Below are 19520 nucleotides of genomic sequence, written 5' to 3'. Positions count from 1 at the left end.
TTAAATGTGAAAATGATACAATTTTTTTGTATGAAAGGCTTCAAAATCGTGTAATTATGTGCATAATACCCTCCTATGTCAATCAAGATGATATCGATAATTTGGTTGGATAGTTCTCCTGACACGACCACCAGTCAATCGAGATTGACGAAAGCGTTGCCAAGTCTACGTTTGTTTACGTAGCTCTATATATTTCAATCTATTCCTGCAAATCTACGACTCCATGACGTAAACTTCGCTCAAAACTGAATAAGGATTTATGTATAAATTTAATTCATCTGATAATAATATAAATTGTGAATTCTGTTAGGGTAAATGCATACCACAGTTGCCAATAAATTATCTTCCAACGGTGCTATCTTTTTAAACTAAATTTATTTTATTTCTCCTAACCTCATTTATTTATTTTACTCAGAAAATGAATGGGTATATTTGCTAACTTTCAATATGCTATTTTTAAAAGTTGAACGTAATTTTTTCAGCAGCCTTTTTCTAAAACCGAGCTGGCAACACTGATTGACAGATTGAAAGATGGTGTCAGAACCATAGAGAAAATATTATAGATAGAGAGAGTGATATATAAGTGAAATTATACTATTGTACGAGAGAGAAACGGGCATTGGTTTACTATTTTTTATCTCTCTCTACTACCCATTAAATTCAAAACTTCTTATATCCTGTTTTGCCCTTCCTAACGCTTGAAACTTCGACATAATTTCGATCCAACCAGAATAGAGTAGACAGACATAGAGAGTGGTATGCCGATGCTCTTTCTCTTTCTGCCAGGTGTTCAAACAAGCTCCCATACCTCGCTCACACTATTTTTAATATTTTTTCTATGATGCTTTTGTTATAGGTTATGTTTCTTCACGTTGAAAATAAATTTTCAATCAAATATTTATTATTACATATTACATCTTAATTCAGGTGTTTATGTTAGTTTATTATTTATTATGATGGTCAACACGTATATAAATAAATAAATAACTTAACGTAACACTTAATATGAAACATTTACATATCTAGTTTTTATAATTTAATCTGAAAAAGTAATTCCGCTTTTTAACCTACAAATTATTTAGTTAAAACGGTTCCTAATTATTTTAGTTAAAAAAATGTGTTAATCAAAGGTTTGGTATTTCGATGAAGTCGTGGTTGTATCTAATTAGTAATGCAAATTATGGCCACGTAAAAATATATATATAAAAAAGTATAATATCGAGATTTGATGATGTAATATTGATCAAAAATATTTTTATTCAGTATAATATATATTTTTCCTGTAGAATCTATTTACAATGCAAAAAAAATTGTTGATCTTGACAATATAAATTCCTTGATCTATTTATATTTTTGACACGTGTTATATATTTGTACAAATAACGTCAAGGGTCGTATTTTGTATTACAGTAAACAATGTCTCAATGACCGAGTCCCGGTACTTTTTTATGTCCATTGAAATAAATGTTTCATTCAAAAATTTCCGTTATTTATTCATATAAGGTCATTAACAATTGTGTTTTCGATATTTTGTTTTCCATTGTCCTTTCCAGTATGAAGTAAATCTAAGATGACAATTATTTTCCATTCAAGCATAATACATAGTAACTCAATAAATATAGAAAAATAAGAGTTGCTGTTTTGACAATATGTACTAAATTTATTACTATATATGTTTTAAATAGAATTGACCTACGTAATCAATTAGGTTTCAAAAGTTTTTTACAAATTTATATTATAAACATGTATTAATTATTAGAAATCTGATGTGCATAAATTAGAATAATTTAAATTCGTTGTACTACTTTCTACAAGTTTTTCATCCTCCTTAAAGAAAGTCAATATTAACCTAATAGATATGCAACTATTATTACACTTATGTATAAAATTTGTATATACAAGAAACGCTGAATTTACGTTTCATGGTCATTTTATTTAATTGTTTTTTTATATTATACGACAATAAACTAATTGACTATATTCTTTTGTTAGTTAATGAGAATGTAAAACGTTTTTAATATTCTGATAAATTGATGTGAATATATTAACAAGTTCTTTTATGTGGAAAAATAGTGTTTACACGTGTTGATAATTTTCCTATCACGTGTAGTATAGATAATTGGAAAAATATATATTTTAATTATATTTTTTGGTTAAAAATGGACGTGGGCGCGTTTATTTAATACCTTACCAGGTAAGTAGATTCCATTAACTTTTAAATCTCAATTATTTATATCTATGTATATAAAATGATTAAAATAATAATTTAAATGATACTAAATTGTATATACTTGGAAAAATCGACCTAATGTAAATATAAAATAAGCATTTGAATTTTCTTCAACTTTTTACTTCTTACACCTTTTTCGTGGTAATATATCTGTTATTATAATGTTACTTTGAACCGAATCATAAAATTGACTTTTCTTTTGTCGTTGCCGTTAACGTTTGCTGTTACAAAATTAAAAACATTAAAATGCAAAAGGCCATTCTTTAGGTTTGCTCTTGGTAGCTGTACAGGAACTGTACTGAACTGGACCAGTGCAAGCCAGTTCATGAGTGTATAGAATTAGTTCAATCGTATACAAAGATTCTTGTATTTGAGATTATTTGATGTGTCTTAGGCCCCAATAATGAAAAACGATTTAGTTTTTTTTTGATATTTTACATTCGTCCGATGACGAAGATGTATTGCCGCCGTTTCCAGATTACACTGTCTGAACTGACTCTTAGACACAGTGAACTGGGTGAACTAGTTTTCTTGCACTGCTACTAAGAACAGCGACACTAGCACTGATTCTGATACAAAGAACGCTGTTTTAGTGTACACTTATTGAACTAGTTCTGTCAGTGCGACTACCAAAAACAAACCTATTGTTGCCGTTTGACGTCGCCGTCTGCGTTGGTGACTTTCACATAAACGAATTTCATCTTTTCGTCGGCCGTTCGCAGCAGCTTTCGTAGCAATAGAAAAAAGATATCTGTTTGTGTTTGTGACGTTGTCTAACGCTACCGATAAAAAAAATGACTATTTTCTATGATATTATCCATAAATACAAACAAAAATATCACGAAAACAAAAAGCAGTGCACAGTCAAATTTTTTAGGTTAACGGCAGCAACGTCAAGTTTATGAATAGGTTAAATAGACGGCAAACGTCACCCACGAACGGAAACGGCAAAAGAAAAGTCAAGTTTATGAATCGGCCTTAAAATCAAGACCAATTAAAGGCGAAAAAAAATAAGCATTTTATATGTAGCAGTTCTTTTATTTGTTATTTTTTATAGTTACAAAATAGCATTTCGCACCTTTAATAGACCAAATTGTAGGTTGGAAAATTCTTTATATATGGAATTTATTTTATATTTTTAAACGCAATGAAATGTAATAAAACTAACATTTGATTCAAACATTGTCTTAGAATAAACGAGTTGAATTGTTAAATTAAGAATTGTATTATGTAATATAATTAAATATATCGCGCTCGCCTTCGAGTTAAAATAAAACGTTGGGGTTATCTCGATTGTACGTCATTTTCTGGTACAACGTAGGATGTTGATAAAAATTTTGAATTTAATTCAGAGAGCAAACAGACAGAGCAGTAGATTTCGACGCTCGGGGTGGGACGCAACGAATTTTTTCCCTTAACAATTAAACAAACCCAAAATGGCACAAAGAGAATGTAAACAACCGAAGAAGATATGTATAGTCGGCAGCGGTAACTGGTAAATATAAAATCGATCTTGTTAATGTGAAAATTTGATTAATAAAAATCCTAACCTCACTTATTAGGTAACAGATGCGGATTTTTGAAAAAAATTCTGTAAAAAACGATTATAATTTATCGTGGATACCCATATATTGATCAATTTGGTAATTTATATTTTTAGGGGTTCTGCTATAGCTAAAATTGTAGGGTATAATGCCCAAAGGTTGGATCACCTCGACAACGAGGTTACCATGTACGTATATGAGGAGATCGTTAACGGAAAGAAGTTAACAGAAATAATTAATGAAACACACGAAAACGTTAAATATCTACCGGGGCATAAGTTACCACCCAACGTAGTAAGTAAAGTTATTTTTTACTGATGATCTCAACTTTATTATACAGTAAAAGATATCGATAATTTCGTTAAGCCTCTTATCTTAAATCCTCATTAATTACGTGAATTATATAAAATAACGTAGAAATTAAGACTTTTGCAGTGATAAATTTATTTCATTTGAATTATTTACAGATGTATAATGAAATATGTTCATAAATCAAATTAGCTTCATTATCACTAAATTTTCGTATTTATTCACACGTTTTTACTGATTAACTTGTACTAGGAGTATTAAATCATTTTTTTCATGTTTATGAAAACAAAAGAATCGGTTTGGAATAATTTTCAATGTGATTCAAAGATTAATAATAGCTGAATAAAGGTTAACTTCGGAATGTTGTTGATTGTTTACACGAATCTTTCACTTGACCTTTAAATGCTTATTCCAAGCTTAAAATTGTAACCAAGGTCGCGAACATTAATTTTTTTATCTCTTTTACTTCACAGATTTAAGTCAAGTTCAAAGTTTTATATTATCATTTATTTTATTTGAACTGTTACCTAATTATTGCAATAATTTTGATTAGTTAATATGAATAGCTTTATAATTACTGCTTTGTAGGTAGTATTTTTGATGAAACCTCCCTTTGTCTATATATCTAATGGAGATCGACTCATTTCAAAGAATTCACATGAATTCGTGACAAATTATGTACTTAAACATTCTTCGAGAATCTATTTATCTTTTAGTGACAATACATTTAGTATATCTCAAATAAACGAACAGAACCTTTTTTTAAATTGTTTTTTTTTGTCCCATAATTTTTATATTTACATAAAACTGAATTAACTTTGAAAATGATAGTTTTTTCAATCTTTTTTGTTTCTAATTGCATAGAAATAATTTTTTCACCTCAAATTTGGGGTACCTTCCTGTAAATTTTAGTTCTGGAACGTTTTTTTTAATTTATGGTTTAGGTGGCCATTCCGGATGTAGTTGATGCAGCTAAAGATGCAGATGTTTTGATATTTGTTGTACCACATCAATTTATCAGAACTTTATGTGCAACTCTTCTAGGAAAAATTAAACCAAATGCCGTAGGATTATCTCTAATAAAAGTAAGTAATTTTTCAAAAAAAATTCAGTTTTTTTGCCAATTTATTTTTTTCGAAAGATTTTGGAAATAATGTACTTTGAACAATAATTTTTCTTGATAAATTGTCCTGATTTTAGATAGAAACCTACAATCAGGACGATTTCTAAAGAAAAATTTTTGGGTAGCATTTTTAGAGTCATTGAAGAAAAAATGGAAATTTCCTTACCTTTTCACTTAGTTTTTTTAAATGTTTTTCCTGTGAAAAATCGTCTTGATTTTAGGTCTCTTTCCATAATTTCAAAAAATATAAAAATATCAAAAATGACTTGTTGGCGCACATCCCAAACTATATTTTAATTATTGGCTTGTTTGTACACATTTAGAGCTCATTTATCATTCATTTTCTCTTAGTTTTCACTTCTTAGCTTAGGTCTTTTTATATGTTTCTCTTGATAAATGGTCTTGATTTTGAGTTTACTTTCATACAAAATTATTATAAAAAATAAACTCAAAATCAGGACGATTTATCAAGAAAAATATATGAAAAGGCTTAAGGAATGAAATGATGAAGAATAAGTAATTAAAATCTAGATTTGGATGTGTTCTGACAAGTCAAACAGCTCAATAAACTTTTTGGATGTCGAATATTTGAAATCAAATTTGGGGTGTGTACCAACAAGTCATATTTTGATAAAGATGGAAATACGGAAATTTTTATGTTTTTGGAAATTTATTTTCTATCAAAAGAGACCAAAAATCAACATATTTAAAAAAAAACAAAAATGTATAGGACATGAACAGATAAAGAAATTTTAATTTTTCTTCCTTGGACTATAATTTTAATTTTCTTTTTTTTACATTGATTCTATAAATACTATAGAATAATTTTTCTCGATAAATCGTCTTAATTTAGGTCTCTTTTCATACAAAATTCGTTTTAAAAAAGAAACCTACAATCACGAAAATTATTCTTTAGTATTTTTGTAGTCAATGTAAAAAAATTTAAATAATAGTATTTCTAATCTAACCAAACCTAATTAATTCTCATAATTTTTTATTTTTTTTTGAAGAATCATCTTGTCCTTAGGTCTTTTTTGATAAAAAATTAATTTCGAAAAACAGGTAAAAATTCACCCGTTTCGGTCCTTATTAAAATATGTCGTGTTAGCACACGTCCAAAGATTGTTTCCAAGTATTTGACTTGTTGGCACACATCTAAAAACTTCATTTTAAGTATTTGGCTTGTTTGCACACATACAGAGCTCATTTATTGAGAATTTCTTTAACTTTTTACTTAGAACTTTTTATATACTTTTCTTAATAAATATTTTTGATTTCAAGTCTCTTTCGAAAGAAAAGTGATTTAAAAGAATTTAAAATTGATCTGTTTCGGTCTTTATTGAAAACGTGACTTATTGGCACACGACCCACACTTGATTTTATAAATATGACTTGTTGGCACACGCCCAAATATTGTTTTCCAAGTATTTGACATTTATTGAAAATTTGTGCAACTTTTTGCTTCTTGGACCTTTTTATATGTTTCTTTTCATAAATCGTTCTGATTTTGTATTAAAAAAGAACCAAAATCAGGATGTTTTAAAAAGAAAAGCATATGAAAGAGTCTAATAAGTAAAAAAATGAAGAAAGAACGTCTTAATACATGAGCTCTGGATGTGAGCAAACAAGCTAAACATTTAAAATCAAGTTTTGGGATGTGTGCCAATAAGTCAAATGCTTGTAAAACAATTTATGGATGTGTGGCAACAAGGCATATTTTAATAAATACTGAAATAGGTTAATCTCGACCTGTTTTTTGAAATTAATTTTTTATCAAAAGAGACTTGAGAATAAGAAAAATATATAAAAAGGTTTAAGAAGCAAAAAGTTAAAGAAATTCTCAATAAATATGCTTTGGGTGTGTGTAAACAAGCGAAATACTTAAAATTAAGTTCAGGATGTGTTCCAACAAGAAAAATACTTGAAAATCGAGTGTGGGATGTGTGCCAACAAGTCATATTTCAATAAAGACCGAAATAGGTCAATTTTTAACTTTCAATGACTCTAGAAATACTAAAATTTGAGTTTTTCTCCCAATGAATTTAGAAATACTATAAATCGTATGTTTTTTCAATAGACCAATTTGGAAAATAAAGAAATTTATCAATATAGGGTTTTGATCGTGCTAAAGGTGGTGGAATCGATTTAATTTCTCACATAATAACGAGAAATTTAAAAATCCCATGCTCGGTTCTTATGGGGGCGAATTTAGCAGGCGAAGTAGCCGATGAGAAATTCTGCGAAACCACCATAGGATGCAGCGACATCACCATAGGACCTCTATTAAGGGACATCATCCAAACGGATTACTTCAGAGTTGTCGTAGTCGACGACGAAGACACCGTAGAAATTTGCGGGGCCCTTAAGGTACACAACGATACCTAAATATATAAAAAAATATATCGGAATATATTTTTTTATATTTCAGAATATCGTCGCTTGTGGTGCTGGCTTCGTGGACGGTTTGGGACTAGGAGACAATACCAAAGCCGCCGTTATACGTTTGGGTCTAATGGAAATGGTTAAATTCGTCGACGTTTTTTATCCGGGCGGTAAATTGGGGACGTTTTTTGAAAGTTGCGGCATCGCCGATCTGATAACCACCTGTTACGGAGGGAGGAATCGTAAAGTGAGCGAAGCCTTCGTACGTACGGGCAAAAGTATCAAGGAATTGGAGGATGAGATGTTGAACGGACAGAAACTCCAAGGACCTTTTACCGCAGAAGAGGTTAATACCATGTTGAAAACTAAGCAGATGGAAGACAAGTAAGATTTCTATTTATTTAATATTTGTTTTTTGTTATTTGAATTTAACAAAAATCATCTCATTTTTTATATTTCTTGAATTTTCAGATTTTTTTGAAAATTTGGCAACGCTGTTATGGTATTAATTATCAACGTAAACTTATTGTTTTTACATTTCTCGGTTTATCAGACTTTTTCCGAAGTGTGGCAACGCTGCTCTAGTATTAATTATAAACGTCAAATCATTATTTTCACATTTTTTCAAGTACTATACTTTTTCCGAAGTCTGGCATCACTGTTATGGTATTAAATATCAACCTAAACTCATTGTTCTTGAATTTCTCGATTTATCAGACTATTTTGAAGTCTGGCAACGCTGTTGTGGTATTTTAATCAACGTAAACACGTCGTTTTTGAATTTCCCGATTTATCAGACTATTTTTGAAGTCTGGCAACACTGACATGGTATTGAATATCAACCTAAACTCATTGCTTTTACATTTCTCGATTTATCAGACTATTTTTGAAGTCTGGCAACGCTTTTATGGTATTTTAATCAACTTAAACTCATTGTTTTTGAATTTGTTCAAGTATTATACTTTTTTCGAAGTCTGGCAACACTGTTATGGTATGAAATATCAACGCAAACTCATTGTAATTACATTTCTTCAAGTATTATACGTATATCGAAATTTGGGAACGTTTTTTTCGTTTTAAATATTAACGTGACCCGGTTTCAATACATTTATTCAAGCACCATCTTTTTTTTTTGAAGTTTGGCAACGTTTATATGATACAAAGTTTCAAGGAAATCTTTTCCGAGATCTGGCAACGTTTTTATGGTATCACATTTCACATAACCTCGTTGTTTTTACTCTTCTTGAGTTATTTTACTTTCCTAGAAGTTTGGCAACGCTCTTATGACATTACTTATCAATTTAAAGTCATTGTTTTCAAATTTCTACAAGTACTAAACTTTTATTGCAGTTTGACAACATTTTTATCGTAATGAGTATTGACATGACCCTGTTTCAATACATTTACACAAGCACCATCATTTATTTGAAGTTTGGCAATGCTGTTGTATTGTTTTCACATTTTCTCAAGTACTATGTTTTTCTGGAAGTTTGGCAACGTTTTATGATAACAAATATCAACATAGCCTCGTTGCATTTACATTTTTTGACTTACTATACTTTCCTCGAAGTTTGGCAACTCTTTTATTGCAATAAATATTAACATAACATCATTTTTATTTCTTTTTTCAATCATATCATTTTTTGAAGTTTGGTAACGCTTTTGTGATGTTAAATATCGAAGTATCTCATTGTTTCCATATTTCCTCAATTACTAAACTTTTTTCGAAGTCTGGCAACATTTTTTCTGTATTATAAACTTTTATGATAATAAATTTTCATACATTTCCCCAATTACCACATTTTCGAAATATGGCAATGTTTTTGTTTTTATACTAAATGTCAACGTAACCTCGTCGCTTTTTTTCAAGTATCAAAGTTTTTTCGATATATTGGGACCATTTCTATTGACATCGAATATAGAAAAATGTCAATATAAACAAAAAACTTTTTTTTGACAACGTTGCCATATTTATACACCTGATTTAAATGTTCTAACTGCTTTCTGATGCTTCTAGATAAAGAATTAACATCATGTCCTGAAATTTCTAAAATAGCCGTTGCTATAAACAAAAACAGGACCGGAATGGCTCATACTACAATAATTATAAAATTGACTATTGTGTACATATATAGTATATAATTTTTTAATCGCTTTTCAGGTTTCCCCTATTCACTACAATATATAAAATATGCGATGGAAAACTTCCACCTTCAGAATTCATCAGTTGCATTAAGAATCACCCCGAGCACATGTAAGTGTGCGTTATCCCTAACGTTTTTTTTGTTATTGTTGAATTTTTGTCACTAAAATCGTTCGATACCTCTAATCCTCAAATATCTACACGAATATATATATATATTGTTAGATAAAATTGATAGAAAAAATCAAAAAAAAATTGACGCTAATTTTAACGTCAATAAACTTTTTATTTCACGCGTCCGAACTGTGACGTGTGAACTAAGCTTAACGTTATTGTCAGTAACAATATTTAATCGAACACAAAAAAATAGATGACTCTGGTTTCGACGTCAACTCACTTTTTATGTCACGCGTCCGAACCGTATCGTGTAAACTAAGCTTTACATTATTGTCTGTAGCAATTTTTGCAAAAAAATATAAATGATGCTAATTCAGTGTCAATAAACTAAGCTTAACATTGTGGTCAGTAACAATATTTCATCAAACAAAAAAATATATGATTCTGTTTTCGACGTCAATTAACTTTTTTATTTCACGCGTCCGAACCGTATCGTGTGAACTAAGCTTAACACTAATGTCGGTAGAAATATTTTAAAAAGTAGCGCTAGCTGTTTTCTTTATACATGGCTGCAATTTTACTCGAAAACAATAAATTTTGGGCCTACTATATTTAAATTACACTATAGTACCTGTCCTGTTCTACTAGAACTGTAGAAGAAAAATTATTAGAAAAAAAATATATATATATTGTCGAATGCATTATTTTGAAATTGAATATGTTATAATATTTGTATTTTCGATTATTTTAAAATTCTATACATAAAATAAAAGTACAATTTACTTGCTTTTGTTTCTTACCTGTCTTACCTTTCGTAATTCTTACCTATCCTGTTATATTTAACTTATGTGTTTTATTGTAGATAATTATCGTTTTATTTATTGATTTCGTGATTTCTAACAATTTCAACTTGTTTTTTCTTGATATCCTTTTAAAAAAATTTAATTTCAACTTCATAATTTACTCATTTTTATAGATATTTTACAAAAAAATAGAAATGAGTTTCAATATCATTTAAACATCCCGCTTAAGAAAGCTAGAAATTTTTCTTGTACAAGCTGGCAATACTTGAAGTCATTGCTATTTAGTTTCGTTACAATGTATGAAGTGTAGACTTCCAGTGCATCTGGGAACATAGATAAAAATTAATGTATTAATAGCTATAAGCTATCTTCACAAGATTCAAAAGTATTTCATAAAATTAGACATTATGAATCTTATTCAGGTTAATTTCGAAAAATTCAACAACAATAACGTGACAAAAGAAAGGAACGACCTAAACTCTATGAATTTATATTTGTCTATGCTACTTTGACGTTGACAGTTGCATTATGACATTTAACAATTAAAAAAAAATTAAATTGACGTAAATATTATTGCTCCCAAAGCTACACGGTTTTATAATGTGAAAAAAATCATTTTTTTCACAATTTCAACATAAACTGCTACACAAAAATAAGTTACTACAAACCAATAGAAAACATCAACTACAACGAAACTATGGAATTAAGTGTTTTATAAGGACAAAATTAATTTCCAAAATTTCGGTACAGCCAGTGTATAAAACGTTTTAAATTATTTTTATAATCACAAGTTGTTATAAAACGTATCTACTACAGCTTTTTAGTACAGCACCTGGTTTATTAAAATTTGTTACATTTAAAACTTTCGTTTTCAGGTATGTACCGAAAATTATTACCTTCACCTGATATATTGATATTTGGTGTTATCCTGTTCCTAGTGAAATTCAAATTTAAAATTTTGTATTTACATTCATTTATACAATAAATTTATCATTTTATAGTGTCAAAATCGTTTTTTTTTCAAAAATTTAAGAAAAAACAAGTCATTTACTGTTGATTTAATAAAGGTATGATTAGATATTAACACATTTAAAATACATTTTTATGTTGCTTTAACTAACTATTGAAAAAATCAGATTCTGTTGTGAAAATATTTTTATTTTCGACTTTTGCGATTTGAGTTTGAAAATATTTTTTATTGTAGGGTTAAAAGTACCAAATGAAGGGACCAAAAAAAAAAACTTGAAGGTTAAACGTAGTTCTAATTTTATTATTTTAGTTATTTAAAATGTATGATTTAAATAAATCATATTGATTATCGAAATAAATCAATTTCCAAATCAAATCTGAAATCATAGTTTTTCATTGGTATCTACAAAGTGATCAAAACGTATTATTTCCACAGAACCTTTATGCTCCTATCTGACCAAAAGTGTGTTTTCACATGTTTAAATCAATTACTTTTCACCTTTTTTTGTTTTTTGGTCCTATAAGACACTGTTCAGCCATGGTTCTATTTGTAATTAATTCTTCATTAATAGGTTTGTGGTACTATAAACTCCTATTATATGGTTTTGTAGTACGTATAAGTTCCTTAAGGGACCTTTATATCCAGAAGAAGTTTCAGTACCCTAGGATGTGTTTTCTGGTCAATATTCCCTTATTAGTGGATTTTTTGGTACCTATACTGCTTATTTAGTCTCTTTGGAACACCTACTCCAATTCAATAGTTGAAGATTGAAATTTTTGATCATTTGAACTATATTAGAAATTTTGAGGTGCTTAATCTGTTCACAAAATTCCTTGAAGGGTCCTAACTCGTAGTTTCAGTGCCCTACAATGTATTTTCGTGTCAACATTCCCCTATTACTGGATTTGTGTTACTTATAATGCTTCTTTAGTAGTTATAGATTGGTTTTTTGAGTCATTCCAACATTGTTGTGATGCTTAAACTGTTAAGAAAGTTCATCGAAAGGCCCTAACTTGTAGTTTTAGTGCCCAAGGATGTGATTTTAATTCAATATTTCCTTTTTAGTAGGTTTGTGGTACCCACATTGCTTGTTAAGTACCTTCGGAAGCACTTACTTAAATTACACAATTAAAGGATGGGTTTTTGAGTCATTTGAACATTGTTAGAAGATTTTTTATGCTTAAACTTTTCAGTAGCCCCTAATTGTATCAAATAGTGAATACATAGTTTCGCATATTTTTCTAGAAGATATTCCTTTACGAATGCTTTGTTGAAATCTAGGAAGGAATTTGTGCAATATATTTCGTCCTTAGACTTTTAATGGTTAAATAAAATGCAGAATTTATGAAAAAAATTCTAATATTAGGGTCATTATCAGTATTTGAAGATTCAGGAGATGCTACATGAAAAAAATCATCTTTTTATTCATATATTTAATATTTTATATATAAATTTGTATAAATATAAATCACACGAATTGCACTTCCATTAAATCATTTTTGAGTATATGAAAAAATTGAATAATTTAATAAAATTGATAATTTTTCAATTTTCGCACTTTGAAAAGTGACTTATATCCCTTAATATGTCAAATTTTAACATCGATATTATTTTAATTAAATATCATCCAGTACTTATATCGGCAGCGTATAATTGCCTTTCACCTTCAGTCAAGAATACCGTCAAAGCCTTATGTAACAAATATGTTCCGAGTAACCTCTTCTGCGTCCCCTGCCACGTAGACGCCATTCCGTAGAATTCCCCCTGTTTTTCGTTGGTCAAATTTTCCATTTTCAAGGCGCTTATCATCGTCGCTTCCCTGGTATACGCTTCCACGGGGATGATATTTTGGAAAACGTGAAGGCAGATTACGCCTCCGTTACTTTTCCAAATATCCAAAATAGTCTGGAGTTTCTTCTTGGGTACGTTCCTACCGCCACCTCGTCGCCATAAATTCACCGCTTCGTAGAGATGCGCGTACGGGCGGGTTTTTTTACCTGAAACAATTTTTTCGTTTCCACGACTGTCATAACCTAAAAATCAATTTCTCACCTTTTCCTATATAGAATATGGCCGATAAGAAGGTTTTCCATACTTCTTGAGGATCCATTGTATGCGCCCTACATGGTAAATCATCCGTTTTTCTAGGATCTAACAGTAAATAGGTGAAAGACGATTTACTGTGACCTTCGCGCCATTTTCTCGATGGTAATGGCGTACTGAACTCCTTCACCAACACTTCCTCTAATCGCCTATAAACTGAGAGATCTTGTTTCCACGTAGGGTCCCTCAAAGTTTTCTCCAATTCCGGGGAATACACTGCAATTTTTTTTAAATTCCTTTTCAAATTATTCGTTAATATTAAAGACAAAAACATTACAAAACATACGTATAAATAAATATTAAACGTCAAAATATGTCCGATTACATTTAAACAACGTTGTCAGACTTCGAAATTTATACTAAAATCAACGAAATGAGTTGATATTATAACGACCATATCGCTATCCTTATTCATCGAACGTAAATGAAAGAGATGAAAAAGGTGAATTCAAATGATTACATTTAAACAAGGTTGCCAGACTTCGAAATTTATACTAAAATCAAAGAAATCAGTTGACATTATAACGAACATATCTCTATATTTATTCATCGAACGTAAATGAATGAGATGAAAAATGATTACATTTAAACAACGTTGCCAGACTTCGAAATTTATAATGATATCAACGAAATGAGTCGATGTTGAGACGAATATATTTCTATCCTCATTTATCAAACGTCAATAAAAAAGGATGAAAAATTGAACGAAATAGACGGGGATATTATATTTGAATAATGTTGCCAGGCTTCGAAATTTATACTAAAATTAACGAAATGAGTTTGTATTACAAAGGAACGTACCTCTATTAATTATCAATTGTGGAGATTTTCTAACGGTTTTCTGTGGAGTTTTTTTCGCGGCATCCTTTTGTAGCCGGTACAATTTTTTCAAATATAACCTTTTAGTTGTCACGGTGATTGGACCCGGAGGGTCGTATCCTAATAATGTGAGTTCCCTTCTCAAGGTTACGGCATCGTAATCGAATGTTTCCGGTAGTGAACTCATTTTCGTTGAGAATGTTTTCACACTTTCGCCTTCATCGCTATGGAATTCACAAATATGAAAAATTCGAGGCGGATGTGACGCCACGCGTCATTTGTCATCTGGCAAGTGATAAATGACGTCACAACCGCACGTAATTACTTTGGATTTGTCGTAAAAATATAAAATAATTTTCCGTAGATAAAGTTTTAACATCAAATGAAAGAAAGAAATTTGCACTTTTTCTTTTTTTTACTATTATATAATCGAATAAACAATTTTTATTTGAAAAAAAAATTGTTTATAACTTGTCTCAATTACCTCAAATAGAAATAGTTTTTTTTCTTTCGGAAAATGATAGTTAAAAAATTAATACGGAAAGAAATCTTTACTAAACTATTTATTTCTACTGATCCGAGATGTAAACTTGGCAACAAAGCATCTATTTTATTATATTGTTAATGGCGGCGGAACGTAAACAACATATTTATGTCAATAAACGTGAAATTAAATGAAAAAGTGAAGAATAACAAAAAACGAATGATAAAAAAACAATTTAGGAAAAAAATAGTAATAGTTAACATTTATTTTTTTACTACATTTATTAAAAAAAGTGTTCAAATTGTCTGTGAGTGATAGAAAATAAAGAAGATACGAAGACAGCTGGACTTTCAGGTATTTATATTATTATCATTTGATTTTACAGTGGTATACGATCGAATTTTGAAAATAACGAGGTTTTAAAAATATATTTTATTCGAATTTTATAAATTCTGTAAATTATCTATAATTAATATCAAAATAAAATAATAATTAACCTTTTCACTAAGTATCAACGTTAAGTTATAATAGATGCCATGTTTGAAAAATGCTTTGTTGTCACGTTTAACTACTCTTCAATTAGTCTTTTTTAATACATTAAATTTAATGATTTCTAAATATATAAATAGTATTTTATTATAAATTTATTACAAGAAAAACAAACAGCAAATACAAAATATCAACAAAAAACGAATTCATTGGTATTTATATATACATTATAAAGAAATTTGCATCTGAAATATTAATTTCTAATAATCCGTTAAGTGAGCTTGGCAACAAAGCATCTATTTTATTATATCTATAATGGCCACGGAACGTAAACAACGTATTTATGTATATGAACGTGAATTTAAAGAATAACATAAATTGTGTGATAAAAAACAATTTAGGAGGAAAGATAGTAATATATCACCTTTATTTTTACACCTGGATTATTTTGAATTGTTTATACATTAAAAAAGTGTATGTGAGTTGTGAGTGATAGAAAAGAAGATAGAAATACAGCTGGACATTATTTTAGAGGTATTTATATTATTATAAATTGATTTTACAGTGGCATACAATTGAATTTTGATCTTAACTTGGTTTTAGAAATTTTAATTTTTGCAGATAATTTACAATTAATAATAAAGTAAAAATGATAGCTCACTCAATATTAGATTATCATTGCCACCACGACTAATAAACTAATTCAAATATTTAATGAATGCTTTGTTGCTAATTTTAATTCCACTTCAGATATAATCATGAATAATTCTTTTGTCAATAGAATTTAACTTATACTAATTTTAATTATTCATATAAATAGAACATTTATATAAATTTGGCATCATGTTATACGATTTCGACTACAATAATTCATGTTTTTAAAAATTCTTACCTGGTTATTTTTACCATTCGTTTCTCGTACAAAGTGATCCCTTCGGATTTATCTTCGTATTTATAATATTCGGAAACTGTCACGAAACTCAATTCCGTACTTTCCTCGTCGTCCATTTTATTAACAACCGAATCATCGGAAGTTAATAAATTCGAATCGCCACTTATTGCCAATATATTTTTATTAAATACACTCGAATTTACACCGTTGCCAAGCGGATTCAAATTACTATCGTCCGAGAAAATTCTCGAATCGACATTTGTGGAACATGTCAGATATTCGTTACTACCATTTATACCATTGCCACGTGAATTTAAATTATTATAATTCGCCGAAATTTTTGTATCGCCATTTTTAAAACACTGCAAATTTTCATTGCTGCCGTTCACAACGTTGCCAATTGAGTTTAAATTATTATAATTGAGGGAAACTTTTGATTCAAGGTTTTTGGAGCACGTCATGTACTTTACGCCGTTGCCAAGTGAAATTGATTCATTAAAGTTGGGGAAAATTTTAAAATGGACGTTTTTGGAATTTATATTATCGAAATTGTTAATTAAGTGATCAGTCGAGGTTGTGAACGATAAAATTCCGCTTTCACCGGATATTTCTTTACAGCAGTTTCTAGTATCGGATTCGGCCGAATCAAAACCGCTCGACATTGCGACGTTCGTCTCATCGATTTTCGTTTTTTTTCCGTTCGAGTTTTTTGAAAAGACAATTTTTTTGTCGTTTTCCGATTCGTCTAAAGAGCTGTCGTAAGATAACCGCTTGTTTTTCTCTTCCTCTGACGTATCGCTAACATTTTTAACGAAAGTTTCACCCCCTCTACTATCGATGTGTGTTTCGAACCAATTTAGAACGTATTTGGTGGTGTCCGGTTTGGGTAAACGCCCCAAATCTTCCATAGTCTCACCTACATCAACTCTATTCTCTGATTTCAAAAGAACTCCATATTCCCCTCTAGCGTAACCATTATTTACAATAATTTTATCTGAAAATAATGTTCAAATAGTCTAAATATAAATAAAAACGTATTAAAAGGTATATATAGTAAAAACATATTTTAGCAACGTTGCCAGACTCAGAACATTATATTTTGTTTAGTGAAATGTAAAAAATGAGGTTATACTCACCTAATCTATATTGACAACAGTTTTCTTGATCTTTATTGAGTATATTATAATTATATGGTAAATAAGATCTAAGTAGATCCACACAATCCTGCCAACTTTCCTTTATTGCATAATGAATAGGTGTCATTAAGTTTGAATCTCTATATTCCCCATCGCCCCCACAGTTTAATAGTATCCGTAGAATCTCCACTCTACCCCATGCTGCTGCTATGTGAACCGGGGTCAATCCATCGTCAGAACTGATAATTTTAATTTGAAAAAAAATCGGAAATTTTATAATTGAATATCTTCAGTCAGTCATAAAAAATCGAATTTTTTTTTTTCATTTTTTCGGTGCATTTAAGACCAAATAGTACCGAAGTTTGGAAACAAAAATTTTCGTTAATAAAAAATCCAAAAATAATTAATTTGTCGCCAAAAACTGTGACTTAACATAAAATTTTTGTAATAATTGTACAAATTATGATATTCATTTGTTTTCTTTATTCAAATTTTTTATTTTTGTATGTATTTTTCGAAAAAAATACGGAATTCTTCAAAATAATTTCTATGTACAGTTTTCAACGACAAATTTACAATTTTTCAATTCTTATTGTCCAAAATTTTGATTTCAAAACTTTGTTTTCATTTTCATGTTGAATGCGTCGAAAAAAATATGAAAATATAAATTTTTCTATTTTTTATAACCAAAAAAGGGTGTACCCCACTTTCAAATATTGATTTAAGTAATTATTTTTATCGAAATTACATGATTATTTACCATACATTAGGATTTCCTCCATTTTGTAAAATCAGTTTAGTAACTTTCAGAGAAAAAGTTTCGTCATCACAACCAACAGCCAAATGAAAGGAAGAAATATTTTTTATCGGTAAAATAAGATTTGGATCAGCCTCTTTTTCACACAATAATAATTTTACGGCACTAGAAAATATATTTAAAAATGAGACAATAATTTATTCACACTTATCACATAATTTGTCTTTATAAAAAAACCTCGTTCTATCCAAAAGGAAAAAAAAACAAAAAAAACTTACTTGAAATTATTATCGTCTATGGAGTCGTACAATAAAGACGCTAAATACACTTCACGCGAACTTTTACCTCGATACAGATTCATCCTATCATATTCTTTTTTTTTTTTTGGAAAAAATCACTCGATAAAATTTATTTAATATCGAAAAAAATAAAAGAAAAATCAACTTGCATTCTCAACGAACGTTTATCAACAAATTGGTTATGTTTTTAAATCCAAATGTCAAACATGCAGATGCTACAAAACCGAGTGGGATTAAAATAAACAATCGACCAATTCAATATTCGTTATTAAACAACTCATTCGTATTGAATGTATAGCTATAACGCTGTTTAGTAACCTGCACAGGCGTATTCATTACCTGTATATATGTACAGAGTGTTCAAAATTCGTCTTCTAATAATATAAAATTACAGATTAATATATATAGTTGGTTTTGGCTTTAACTTTTACAATGTTGTCAGGTAGTTAAAAATCGGGATTCCGTAGAATAAAATTATATAATAATTGAAATCTGTCCTTTTGACCTCTAGTTATTCATTAATAAATCATTTAAGGTCAATCAGTTTTATTAGATAAAATGACTTCGGTGATATGAGGGCGGGAACCCACATCGTGAAGTATTTTTTAAATAATACATTGATAGAGTGATAAATATCAAACAACACAAAATTTGACCTCATGGGTACCGATACATGCCTTTATACAGTTCATTTGAAAATAAAAATGTTAATTGGTTAAAAAAAGTTCAACATGTATAACATCCATAGATAAATATGTACGTATAGAGAACGGTGCCATATTCTAAATATATAATAATAGAACCATAAACATAGTAATTTTATAAGCATATTCTTGGATTAGGGAAGAGTACAGTCATGGAGCGTTAAGAACCTATACATAGGAATGGTTAGTAATTGAATAACATTTTCTTTATAAATT

The 19520-nt window shown here is 29.2% G+C and overlaps 2 protein-coding genes across 4 annotated transcripts; one reads left to right on the top strand and one right to left on the bottom strand.

Annotated features, from left to right (window-relative positions):
• The first annotated feature begins 1891 nt into the window (after positions 1 to 1891).
• LOC130902525 (glycerol-3-phosphate dehydrogenase [NAD(+)], cytoplasmic) lies at positions 1892 to 11996 on the top strand. 3 transcript variants are annotated; one of them, XM_057814742.1, is made up of 8 exons: positions 1892 to 2194; positions 3583 to 3725; positions 3891 to 4068; positions 5028 to 5168; positions 7319 to 7573; positions 7635 to 7972; positions 9750 to 9842; positions 11856 to 11996. In XM_057814742.1, exons 2-8 carry the CDS (start codon positions 3667 to 3669, stop codon positions 11872 to 11874), a joined length of 1083 nt encoding a protein of 360 aa, XP_057670725.1. In that variant the 5' UTR covers positions 1892 to 2194; positions 3583 to 3666; the 3' UTR covers positions 11875 to 11996. The 3 variants fall into 3 exon arrangements, with proteins under 3 accessions (XP_057670725.1, XP_057670723.1, XP_057670724.1); XM_057814740.1 differs by lacking the exon at positions 11856 to 11996 and adding an exon at positions 11527 to 11660 and having other exon boundaries at positions 1896 to 2194; XM_057814741.1 differs by lacking the exons at positions 1892 to 2194; positions 11856 to 11996 and adding an exon at positions 11527 to 11660 and having other exon boundaries at positions 3558 to 3725.
• Positions 11997 to 13039: 1043 nt separating this feature from the next.
• LOC130902523 (uncharacterized) lies at positions 13040 to 18874 on the bottom strand. Its single transcript, XM_057814728.1, has 7 exons — positions 18580 to 18874; positions 18305 to 18466; positions 17545 to 17783; positions 16409 to 17402; positions 14526 to 14767; positions 13674 to 13940; positions 13040 to 13618 (listed from the first exon to the last, which is right to left on the bottom strand). The coding sequence occupies exons 1-7, from the start codon at positions 18660 to 18662 to the stop codon at positions 13245 to 13247; spliced, it is 2361 nt and encodes a 786-aa protein (XP_057670711.1). The 5' UTR covers positions 18663 to 18874; the 3' UTR covers positions 13040 to 13244.
• Positions 18875 to 19520: the final 646 nt, after the last annotated feature.

Source organism: Diorhabda carinulata, chromosome X (genome assembly GCF_026250575.1).
Source record: "Diorhabda carinulata isolate Delta chromosome X, icDioCari1.1, whole genome shotgun sequence".
NCBI classification, from domain to species: Eukaryota; Metazoa; Arthropoda; class Insecta; order Coleoptera; family Chrysomelidae; genus Diorhabda; species Diorhabda carinulata.
The sequence above is the reverse complement of the archived record's forward strand: the minus strand, read 5'-3'. Positions and strand labels throughout refer to the sequence as shown.